Source organism: Artemia sp. Qi Xiang Cuo, chromosome 6, assembly GCF_049724085.1.
Source record: "Artemia sp. Qi Xiang Cuo chromosome 6, ASM4972408v1, whole genome shotgun sequence".
Classification (NCBI taxonomy): Eukaryota; Metazoa; Arthropoda; class Branchiopoda; order Anostraca; family Artemiidae; genus Artemia; species Artemia sp. Qi Xiang Cuo.
The window spans coordinates 71,870,682-71,883,348 of NC_142799.1; the positions used below are offsets into that span (position 1 = coordinate 71,870,682).

At 35.7% G+C, this 12,667-nt stretch overlaps 1 protein-coding gene across 1 annotated transcript in view; it reads left to right on the top strand.

The window, feature by feature from the left end:
• The window catches only part of LOC148951571 (adhesion molecule nephrin-like), a 286,912-nt gene that overhangs the window by 264,673 nt on the left and 9,572 nt on the right, over positions 1–12,667 (top strand). Inside the window, exon 13 of the mRNA XM_089091200.1 lies at positions 10,277–10,492. Within this exon, the coding sequence (XP_088947326.1) occupies positions 10,277–10,492 (216 nt within the window). The remainder of the gene's footprint in view (positions 1–10,276; positions 10,493–12,667) is intronic.

A 12,667-nucleotide genomic window follows, 5' to 3' on the forward strand; every position in this document is an offset into this window, starting at 1 on the left:
TGCATCCAATAAAATTTTTGAGATAGCTATTAAGTTAAAAATTGCTCAAAAGTCAGATAATAAAATCTTAGGTGTCGTCAAAACCCCCCAGGGCCCGGGGGCAGGCGTTTAAAGTTATGCCCTGGGGCATACATTGTTCGTATGAAAGGGATCCTCCTATAAACTTCAGAGAAGGCTCATTTGATTGGTTATTAAAAGTTCGAGCTCACTTTTTAATAGTCAAAAGAGATCCAAGGGCAGCTAGCCCCCCTCCTTCTTTTTGAAAACCCATCTGATGAAAATTTTGAGATAAAAATTTTGTTAAAAATAGTTCAAAGGTCGGATAAAAAAAACTTGGTGTCAATAGAACCCCCCCCCCTCCCCAGGGCACAGAGGAGGTTATGCCTCAAGGAAGTTATGAGTTTCAAGTTATGCCTCAAGGGCATATATGGTTCTTATGATAGGGATGCTCATATAAACTTCATAGAGGGCTCATTTGATTGGAAATTGAAAGTTCCAGTTCACTTTTTAAGAGTCAAGAGAGTTAATCTAGCACTCCCCCATGCTCTTTTTTCCCCAAGCCCGTCCGCTACAAATTTTGAGATAGCCAGTTTTTTGGAAATTGTTCAAAAATTAGATAACAAAATCTCCCCCCAGGGCCCGCGGGATAGGCATTGTAAGTGGTGTCCTGGGGGTGTACGAAGTTCTTATGAAAGGGATGGTTATACAAACTTCAGGAGGGCTCATTTTATTGGAAATTGAAAATTCTAGTTCACTTTTTAAGAGTCAAAAGATATCCGAGGGCAACTAGCCCCCCCCCCCCCCACACCGTTTTTTCCCCAAGCCCATCCGATAAAATTTTTATAACACCAATTTCATTAAAAATAGTTCAAAGGTCAGATAAGAAAAATTCCTGTGTCGACGGAACCCACCAGGACCCGGAGGCAGGTGTTATGAGTAATGCTCTAGGGGCGTATATAGTTTTTATTGAAGGGATGCTCGTATAAACTTCAGAGAGGGCTCATTTGATTGGAAATTGAAAGTTCTTGTTCACTTTTTAAGAGTCAAAAGAGATTAGAAGGCAACTAGCCCCCCTTCTCCACGCCCTAAATGCATCAGATAAAAATTTTGAGATAGACATTTTGTTTAAAATAGTTCAATGTTCTTATAACAAAAAACTCCAGTATTGACACAGCCCCCCAGGTCCCGGGGTAGCCGTTGTAAGTTATGGCATGGGGGGCATATATGGTTGTTATGGAAGGGATGCTCGTATAAAATTCTTTCCGTATATGAAAGAGGCTGTCCCCTCCTCAACGCCTCGCTCTTTACGCTAAATTTTTTCATTGTTAAAAAAAAATAGAGTTGTGAGAAAGTCAAACTTTAGCGTAAAGAGCGAGGCGTTAAGGAGGGGACAGCCTCTTTCATATACGGGATAATTTCTGTTCGTTTTAAGTTTTAATGTCGCTCCTTACTTTCAGTTAAAAAAACTTGTTTTTTTATTTAATTTTTTGAACGTTTTTGAAAAAATGCAGGTTTTGATCTTGGCTCACCGTACATGAATAATTAAAACAAAATTTGCATATTAATTTACTTTTATTTTGTTAAATGGCTTTCTCGAAACTTGTTTAATTTTATTTACGCACGTTTTTATTAGTAATAAATATACATAACTTACGAATTAACTTACGTAACGAACTTCTATATTCATATATTTTTAATACGTATGTTAGGGGGTTCGCCCCCTAGTTAATACCTTCCTCTTTAAGCGAAAGTTCGAATTTTGTTCCAATTCTTTAAAAATGACCGCTTAATCACAAAGGCCGTTAATTAGAATAAATAGCTCATATGAAAGTAATAAAAATCTTTGGCTTAAAGAGCGAGGTATTGACTAGGGGGTGAACCTAATCATATATGTAATATTTTCTGTTCGTTTAAAGTTTGATTTTGCTGCTGTTGCAGTTGAAAAACTTGTTTTTTTATATTTAATTTCTGATCTTTTTTTAAATAATGCTGGGAAGTCCGGTGTCCCCTTCATAGCAATGTCCCTTCCCCCATGAAAACTTCCTTCATGGAAAGATCCTTCCACATAACCCCAGAACCACCCACTCCCCCCCCCACTACCAGGAAAAATCTCCCCTGAAAACGTCTGTATACTTCCCAATAACCAATACTATATGTTAACATTGGGTAAAGTTCATAACTTTCAGCCCTCCCTCCGGGAACTTCGGGGGATTAAGTCATCCTAAAAGACATACTTATAACATTTTCGAACATGCTGAACAAAATGGCTATCTCAAAATTTTGATCTGGTGACTTTGGGAAAAAATGAGCGTGGGAGGGGGCCTAGTTGCCCTCCATTTTTTGGTCACTTAAAAAGGGCACTTTTAATTTCCATTCCAATGAGCCCTCCCACGATATTCTAGGACCACTGGGTCAATACGATCACCCCTGGAAAAAAAAAATAATAATAAAAAAAAAACACGCACCCGTGATCTTTCTTCTGGCAAAAAATGCAAAATTCCACAGTTGTGTAGATAGGAGCTTGAAACCTCTACAGTAAGGTTCTCTGATATGCGGAATATGATGGTGTGATTTTCATTAAGGTTCTATAACTTTTAGGGGGTCTTTCTCCATAAAAGTTGTTATTTTTTTCGAAAATCAGCTAAATTTTCTCAGGCGCGTAACTTTTGATGGGTTGGATTAAACATGAGGAATCTTATATATTTGAAATCATAATGAAAATCTGATTCTTTTGGTTTATCTATTTGTATCAAAATACCGTTTTCTAGAGTTTCGGTTACCATTGAGCCGGGTCGCTCCTTACTTACAGTTCGTTACCACGAACTGTTTGAAAAGCAACACAGCTTCAAAAGAAAAATTCAGATGTCATTAGCTGCTTGATGTAGGACCTTTGAGATGGATAAATACTGGTTTGACCTCCTATTTCACCCCACCCCTTCCTTTTTAATTGTTCTTATAATATCAGGTTGCGTTGTATCTGTTCTGTGGATGAAGGAATCTTTTAAAAGGTCTCTACATCACTTTTTCAAGATGGCTTAAGGATGTGAAAGTAGTCATATGTTTTGCGATGAAACGTAATGTAACTCATCATATACATCGTATGTAAGATAGATAAAACTTTAGTCAAGTACAGTTTTTGTTCCATTCAGTGTAAATTATCATTCCCTTCAGGATTACTTGCAGATGATGTTCCAAAAATCTATCAAATGTGAAAAGTTGACTGACTGAAATCTCATAGGGATTTGAAGAACTCTTGAACAAATATTGGAGATTATTAAGTTGATAAATTTAATTAATATCAACTCTAATGTTAAGGTTTCTAGAATAAATTCGGTGTCTGAGATACAAGTTAGTCTAGGCTTCTGGTTATTGTGGCATCTACAAGAAAACTGCATATTATATATAGTCAAATTAAAAGACAAATGAAACTATATATTCAAATTTTTCTTTAAACACAAAATAAAATTAATTGCTAAAGTGTATGTTTTATATTATATCATAGTCGACAATTAGCCTAGCCACGTTAATTATGTGATCCTGATCCAGAGTGGATCTTATACAATTGGTGATGAGCTAAATCTTGCTGAATAACCTTTCTGGTGATTTTATTGGTATTGCTATCGTAAAGGACATCCTTAAACTGATTAAATAAAAAAAACAAGTTTTTTTAACTGAAAGTAAGGAACGACGTTAAAACTTAAAACGAACAGAAATTATTCCGTATATGAAGGGGACTGTCCCCTCCTCAACGCCTCGCTCTTTACGCTAAAGTTTTTTTATTGTTAAAAAAAATAGAGTTGTGAGAAAGTCAAACTTTAGCGTAAAGAGAGAGGCGTTGAGGAGGGGACAGCCCCCTTCATATACGGAATAATTTCTGTTCGTTTTAAGTTTTAACGTCGTTCCTTACTTTCAGTTAAAAAAACTTGTTTTTTTTATTTAATTTTTGAACGTTTTTGAATTAATGCAGGTTTTGATTTTGGCTCACCGTACATGAATAATTAAAACAAAATTTGCATATTATATTTGGTTAAATGGCTTTCTCGAAACTTTTTTAATTTTATTTACGAACGTTTTTATTAGTAATAAATATACGTAACTTAGAATTAACTTACGTAACGAACTTCTATATTCATAAATTTTTAACATGTATATTAGTGGGTTCGCCCCCTAGTCAATACCCTGCTCTTTAAACTATAGTTCAAATTTTTTTTTTTCCAGTTCTTTAAAAATGACCTCTTAATCACAATCAGTTGATCAGTTGAAAAACTTGTTTTTTTTTATTTAATTCCTGATCTTTTTCTTTAATAATGCTGGGAAATCCGGCGCCCCCTTCATAGCACTGTCCCTTCCACCCTGAAAACTTCCTTCATGGAAAGATGCTTCCATATAGCCCCCGACCCTCTCCGTCCCCCAACTACCAGAAAAAATCTCCTCTGAAAAAGTCTGTATACTTCCCATTAACCAATACTATATGTTAACAGTGAGTAAAGTTCATAACTTTCAGCCCTCCCCCTGAAAACTTTGGGGGATCAAGTCCTCCTAAAGGACATTTTTATCATATTTTAGACCATGCTGAACAAAATGGCTATCTCAAAATTTTCATCGGGTGACTTTGGGAAAGCAATGAGTGTGGGAGGGGACCTAGTGGCCCTCCATTTTTTTTGGTCAATTAAAAAGGGCACTAGTACTTTTAATTTCCGTTCCAATGAGCCCTCCCACGATATTCTAGGACCACTGGGTCGATACGATCACCCCTGGGAAAAAAAAACAAAAAAACGAACAAAAAAAAAAATAAACACGCATCCGTGATCTTTCTTCTGGCAAAAAAACGGAAAATTCCACATTTTTGTAGATAGGAGCTTGAAACCTCTGCAGTAGGGTTCTCTGATACGCTGAATATGATGGTGTGATTTTCCTTAAGGTTCTATAACTTTTAGGGGGTCTTTCCCCCTTTTTTCGAAAATCAGCCAAATTTTCTCAGGCACGTAACTTTTGATGGGTAAGATTAAACTTAATGAAACTTATATATTTGAAATCAGTATTAAAATCTGATTCTTTTGATGTATCTATTGGTATCAAAATCCCGTTTTTTAGAGTTTCGGTTACCATTGAGCCGGGTCGCTCCTTACTTACAGTTCGTTACCACGAACTGTTTGATACTGATACTAAGAAATTTACCCTGGACATATTAGACACAACTTTTACTGTATACACAACATTTTCTATCAATATTTGTGATGTGAACCGTTGTTATTTCTTTGTTTATTTCCTCAACAATATCTTTTACTGTTCAATTCTACACAATATTTGAATTCTGGTTTTGTGTTTCAGTGTACAATACAATACTGAATAGCTGTTTTGTGTTTCAGTTCCTCTTCTGGAGATTATTTTCCTATACTGAAATTAAGCCCTCCAATAGCATTGTCCAACACTACACAAAATAGATGCTGTCAGAAGTGGATTTCCTAAAATGGCACATCAGGATATTTCCTTTCATTTGAATTTTGATCATTTGCATCTTTATTTCTCTTTTTTAAAATCCCACAGAAAAGTTTTGAAAGAAAGGTTTCTGGGCTTTCATCTTAATAATCTACGTATATTCGCATAACTACTCGAAACGTTGTGTTGTAAAACTCCAGTATCCTTTACTCCACAATGAATATTTTATGGATCCATAGATCTCGTATCTAGGTTTTAGAGAGATGTTCAGCGAGAGCAGGACCTCAAAAACCAACTTGACCCCTGTATTCTTATTTCCAAGTTCTTTTGATCTCCCAACTGGTCCTAGTTGAGAGATCTGTGGTCCCAGTGAAAAAATTAATATTATGGCTTACTAATATTGCTTACCCTTGGGTAATCCCTGAACATTCAATTTTGGATCATTTGAAGTAGGAGATTTCTTTTGAAATGAATTTAGTAGTATCACAACTGCATAAATTAGATCTGCCGCAATATCCAAGAGAGAATACAGCAGTAGAATGCTGTTCTTTTTTGACGTTCTTTGACATTAGCTCGGCTATATATGACGGTAGTTGTTCTTGTTGACCTGAGAGACTAGTGTTCACATCAGCAGCTTAAAACTCTGTCTTCGGCCCTATTCTTCATTGAACAATTCGAATGCGCGACCTCATTGTGACGGAACCTAGGATCTGCATCTTATCTAACCTAGATAAGATGCATCTTCCCTAATCGGATCTTATCTAACCTATGATCTGCAAGTTTAAAACCTGCAGAGGGGGCTGCAGGACTGGGATCGCTACAGTGAAATAAATTACCGATAAACATTTGGGAACCAGTGTGATATTTAGCACCATGGTAAGCCAAGTGTGCATTCACTTGTGCATAGTTGTATTTGCTGACATGTTTACAGCATTGTCGTATAGTTGTGCCTTACAATCAGAAAGTGGAACAACAAGACTTTTTAATGTATCAATTGCACTATCGGCAGTTTCTGATCATGCTTTGTCCCTACAATCTACAAACTTCAGAAGATTTATGGCAAATTTTGATAAGCAAAAATGAAATATTTTTGGAAAGCGGAATGAATAGGCGTTGAATCTGTTCTTGTTGCATAATGCTTTTCAGACATTTTTTTTTAACAGTCTACTGGTTAACAAGATAAGAACATTTGCCAATTATTTTGTTACGGGACTTGTTAGAGAGGTAATCTAATTACACTCTTCCAACATTCTTTTTTTTGCGATCCTTCTTTCTTTGCACGTGTCCTTTTAGAATTTGGTCCCATAGGGAAAGAAGCTCTATCTGACTTATTAAGTTTCCATTAATTTAGTCTCTGGGCCCACTTTCATAGAGTTCATGCGCCAATTTTGGCTTCTAGCCAAAAACAGAGCGAAAATCTGACAACAATCTGGTAACTCGCATTTTCCCTTGTTTTACCCTATAGTGTATATGAAGATGAAAAATTGGCTTAAAATGTCTTTTCTCGTTCCTGTTATAATGCATAGGCGGCTCTTTCAGCCCTCGTTTTTAATTTAACTTTTTAAAGTTATTTTATCCCAACTCTTTTTATTGTTATCAGGTCTTTTCCATTTTATTTTTCAATGGGTATATCCTCACTGAAGACACCAAAGTAATGATCATGCTGAAATATCCAATTGTTTAGTAAAACATTTAATTACTGACTGTCCAAGTTTCCTTTTTGTTTCAATTGGGCCATGGAAAATGGCCGAAATAATTATCAGAAGGTTTCCCATTCAGATATGTGATTGCAAATGAATGGTTCTTTAGCTTTCGAGGCAGCTAATCTACTCTTCAAAGAGCTCAGGAAATTAAAGCCAAGCTATCCTAAGAAAAAAGATAGGTGTACCACCAAGACATTGTAACATCTACATTATTTTTATTAATTGGTATTTTTAGAAGATTCTCAATACCTTCTTGCAATGACTTGTGACTTTTGAATTCAAACTATGCTAGGTACCATTCCCTATGTCTATATCCCTTTTCATCTTTGGAACTCTGTCACATAATTTTTGCTGCCATATAGTTCTGCGTTAGTTTATTTGAGTTTCATGCCGTCTGGAAATTCATCAGAAAATAATGCAAATATTTGGACCTAGGCCTTGTCTTAGCATTTTTCAGAGTAAAAAGAAGAAAAATCTAAAAGAATATACGCAGAATGAACAAAGAAGTGTTTCCTAAATAAAAATAAAATCAAGAGCCACCCAATTACATCAACTAAAAAAAAGCAAAATATGAGGAGATTTTAGAAGGGTTCTATAGGTCTTTCCTTTGGCTTTTGATAGTATATTTGAAAAAAACTACGTTTTCTAAAGAGTTAAAGAGGCTGAGTTACAAGGTCGAACCTTAAAACGTACAGGGATTAGGAGGCACAGTTGGGGGGGCTGCCGCCCCCAAACCCTCGCTTTCGCAGCCTTTAAATAAAAAAAAAGTTTTTTAAACTGAAAGTAAGGAGCGACATTAAATCTTAAAACGAACAGAAATTATTCCGTATATGAAAGGGTTGTGCTCTTCTCAACGCCTCGCTCTTTACGCTAAAGTTTGACTTTCTCACAGCTCTTTTTTTTAAACAATAAAACTTTAGCGTAAAGAGCGAGGCGTTGAGGAGGGCACAACCCCTTTCATATACGGAATAATTTCTGTTCGTTTTAAGATTTAATGTCGCTCCTTACTTTCAGTTTAAAAATCTTTTTTATTTATTTAAAGGCTGCGAAAGCGGGGGTGGGGGGGCGGCACCCCCCCCCAACTGTGCCTCCTAATCCTTGTACTTTTTAAGGTTCGACCTTGTAAATCAGCCTCTTCAACTCTTTATAAAACGTAGTATTTTTTCAAATAATCTCAGCACGTTTTTGTACAGTTTATTAGTTATTATTGCTTGACTGTATGTTAGCTGATCGTGTCAGGAGTTAAAGCTGGGGGGCTGCCACCCCCCAAACCTCCCGCTCTTGAACATTCTTGTGTTAAGGCTTTTAATACCTGAATACTCAAATCACTTCGTACAGGGTGCCTCCTAATCCCTGTACATTTTAAGGTTCGAACTTGTGACTCAGCCTCTTTAACAGCCCCCCAACTGTGCCTCCTAATCCCTTTACGTTTTAAGGGTCGACCTTGTAACTCAGCCTCTTTAACTCTTTAGAAAACGTAATTTTTTTCAAATAATTTAAAAAAGAAACTGAGTTTCTTTTTTAGACTCTAAATTCAGTATATAGAAAATTTCCTGTGACGGTGAATCGAGCCCGGGTTTTCCGCCTGACAGTCAGTAGTTTCGACCGCTGCACTAAAGAGACACAATTGTAATTGTTTTTTAGTAAGGTGAATCTATTTTTGACGCAAGCAAATCCCCAAAAAATTTGATATTTGGTTTTTGGATAACAGAGAAGGAGTGATCAGATTAAGCTGAAATTTCGAGGATGAGCTCCCAAGCCCCAGGAAAGCTTATCCTCTAAATTTCAGCCCGATCAGACAACGTTAAGGGGGGGGTGTGGTGGGGAAAATTAACATGGGCTATTATAGGAAAACGAGGTTTTTCGTAAATGTAACTTCGGGGGATAATTTTTTCGGTCTGAAAATATCAAAAGGCCCTAACAGGTCAAATTCTGCTTCGAATGAGTCCTCATTCACCCAGATCAGTTGCCAACTGTGGCCTGTAGGCGTGGATAACAAAAAAAAAAGAAATGAAGTTTAAGTGGCTATATTTGGTTTTTTGAAAAGAGGGAAGGAGTGATCGGATTGAGCTGAAATTTTGAGGATAAGCTCCCGGCTCCTAGGAAAGCTTAACCTCTAAATTTCAACCGAATCGGACAACGTTAAAGGGGGGCTGTGGTGGGAGGGTCGAAACTTCCGGCCCAGTTTACCCCATGAAGATAAAGTCAGAGGAGGATGAAATTTTGCACGATTCTTAGTTTGAGCTTGGGCTACAAAATGCGATCGCCGCCGTCTCTCTGCAACCTCTAGGACCTGAAATCGCTTAACATTGTGGTGGGTCGCCTCTTTATAGAGGCACAAGTGTGCCTCCTTGATAAACTCTTGGAGATCTCTTTCAGCTTCGAGCCAGCAATAAAAACAAAAATAACTAATGTTTCCCCATTTTGATTTTAGAAACTGATATTTATCCCCCCCCCCCCCAATAATTTTGATGACCCTTTTATCGTTCACCAGCTACAGTTGTTCCCTCGATGCTTGTATGTGCAATATTTGCAGGAGTGTAAAGGATGCCTGCTATGTCAATAGGCCTACTGCCGAACTAGTTCATTTTATATTTTTAAATTTTATTTTTTCATATATATATATACTCCGTATGTACATACTATGTTTCTTTAAGTATATAGTTTTGTATATAATTATGTATATTGTTTAACTCTGAGAGATCTATAAATTCTCTCAGATTAGTCATTAAACCTATTTGGTCTATATTCGACAGATACGGGCCGATTCCCCCGCAGTCTAGTATAGAAACTTCAATCGTCGTTTATAAAGTATGACTTTTGACGGAGCCCAATTTAGTTCTTATTCCCTCAATTTAGTTGTGAATAGGATCACATCAGTTAAAATGTCTCACCATGTTAAAGAACTGGCTCGCACGCTTCTTAATCTGCCTGTCTGCAGTACAAACTAGCCTGACCATCCAAATTTCTGGTAGCTGACGGAGGCTTTTTAAGGGTTAACTTCAAACAACTTCAAACTTGACAGTAAAAAAATCGTAATCCCTCAATTGCATTTTCCCCAGAACCACAAGCTTAAAACAATCTTTTTTAATAAACTATCTTTGTCCGAATTGATAATCGTTTTTCATTCTTAGCAACATCCTCAATCCCTTTTGAGCTTACGCCAACTGTGGGAGCATTGATTGGGCTATGTGGCACCATTTTCGTTTTGGCAGCCATCACTGTAGCGGCTGTTCTGGCAAGGGCAACCAAAAAACCAAAGCGGAAAGGCCATCCACCAAACAACCTTAGCAAGGAGGAAGAAATTGACCCAGAAATGATGAAGAACATTAGCGAAGGGAATGAAAGAGGTAAGTCGTAAATATGACGTTTATAATCTTTTTGAAATATATAGCTGAATTAAAGCTCGGAAAAATGAATAAGGCGTCGAATCGACGCTTGAGGTAAGTAGTAACCGTATAATAGATTAAAATCCTACCCGCAAACTTACGCCTGAGGCAGCGGGTATGCGTGTAGGTTTTCAACGAATTGGGGGTTACCAGGGTCATTAGCATAGAGGTACCGTTTCTATAGAAGCTATAGTAATTTAAAATATCATATGGAATTTGCTTGAAGGTATGTACTTTGCGTACGTGCCCGTACCAAACAGGTTGGTTATAATCTGTTCTGCTTCAAGTTTTTTCTGTCACAATTAACTGAATTTCTATTTCATGACATACAAGTTTTTTTAGGTTACATCCGTGTTGGAAAAACCGGTGGATCTTTTTAGTTTTCTTTACATTACATATTAGTAAGAGAATTGAATTCAACGAGAATAGTTTAACGAGTCATGCATTTGAAAAGGGTAATTACTTCTTTAGTTTACGAGATTTGTGAATTTTTTTTTTTGCGAAAAGATATTTTCGAAAAGATATTTGTGTAGACGCTTAAAAGGGAAATTTCTAGAAAGTATTCAATATCTTAATTTAAAAGTAACGATAGAATGACATTGTGACTTTACCTAGCTTTACCTCGCCGATGTGGTCTGTATAATACTTAATTAATTTTTTAAAAATATTGTCAATTTACAAAGAAAGGGCTGAAACGGGGGCGGAGGGGGGGGGGGGGCAGTGAGGGGGGAGGGGCACGAGGGTTCAGGAAAAGAGGATACCGGGGCACGGAGGGAGTACGGGTCTACCCGGGTTCCCGTCCAAGGGGGATTCAGGGGCCCGGGGCCTATCCCGTTTTTTTTTAGTAAATCTAGCTACCAGTTTTAAAAATAAATTTTTATTATTAGGCGTGGAGCAGGTGTTGAATAGAGATTAAAAGTAATGAAATTTATCACGGAGGTTCAGTTGTACAGGTGTTTCAGTTAGACAGGGATTCAGTTACATGGGGGGTCGTTGTGTTAAATAAGTAGTTTTTGTATCTTTTAAAAGATTTTTACGGGGGTTGAGAGACTCAGTTGCCTAATTCCGTGTGATTTTTATTTACTTTATACTAATTAAAATATTAAATAATGTTGTAAATAATTATTTTTTTTATCTTTTAAAATATCTTTTAGGGGCTTGAGTGACTGAGGTGCATAAGTCCGTGTGATTTTTTTTTTAATTGTTTGTCATTAAAAAATAAATTTTTTTGTTAAATAAGTATTTTTTTTATATTTTAAAATAACTTTAATTGGATTGAGAGACTCAGTTGACTAATTCCATGTGATTTTTCTTTACTTGATGGCCATTAAAAACTAAATTTTTATGTTAAATAAGTAGTTTTTGTATATTTTAAAAGAGCTTTACGGGGATTGAGAGACTCAGTTGCCTAATTCCGTGTGATTTTTCTTTAGTTGAGGTTAATTAAAAAATTAATTTTATTGTTAATTAAGGATTGTTTTTATATTTTATAATATCATTACGGGGATTGAGAGAGACATTTGCATAATTACGTGTGATTTATCTATAAATTTATTTAATTAATATCTAATTTTTGATGTTATATTAGTAGTGTTTTTCTAATTTAATAGATCTGTAATGGGCTTGAGAGACTCAGTTGACTAATTCCGTCTGATTTTTATTTACTTGATGGTCATTAAAAACGAAATTTTCTTTTTAAATAAGTAGTTTTTGTATCTTTTAAAAGAACTTGACGTTTATTTAGATAATCTGGTTAATTAGAAAGTGTTTTTTTACTTGACTTTATGCAATTTTATTTAGTATAGGGTTGGAAACTTTTGATTATTTTTTATATTTTACTTTAGCTATACTGTTCTTTTTATCAAATTTTTAAAAATTACGTGTGATTTTTTTTTACTGTTTTGTAATAATAATCGAAATTTGTGTTTTATAAATGGTGTTTGTTTATCTTTTAAAAGTGCTTGATGGTTATTGAGAGTCTCAGTTGACTTAGTCCGTTGTTATTTTCTGGAATTTAGTGTATATTAAATCTTAATTTTTATTTTAAATAATTATTTTTTGTATCTTTTATAATTGATTATCTGTTATTTATTTAGTAAGTTTCAACATAAAGTTTGTGTTTTATTTACTTTATGG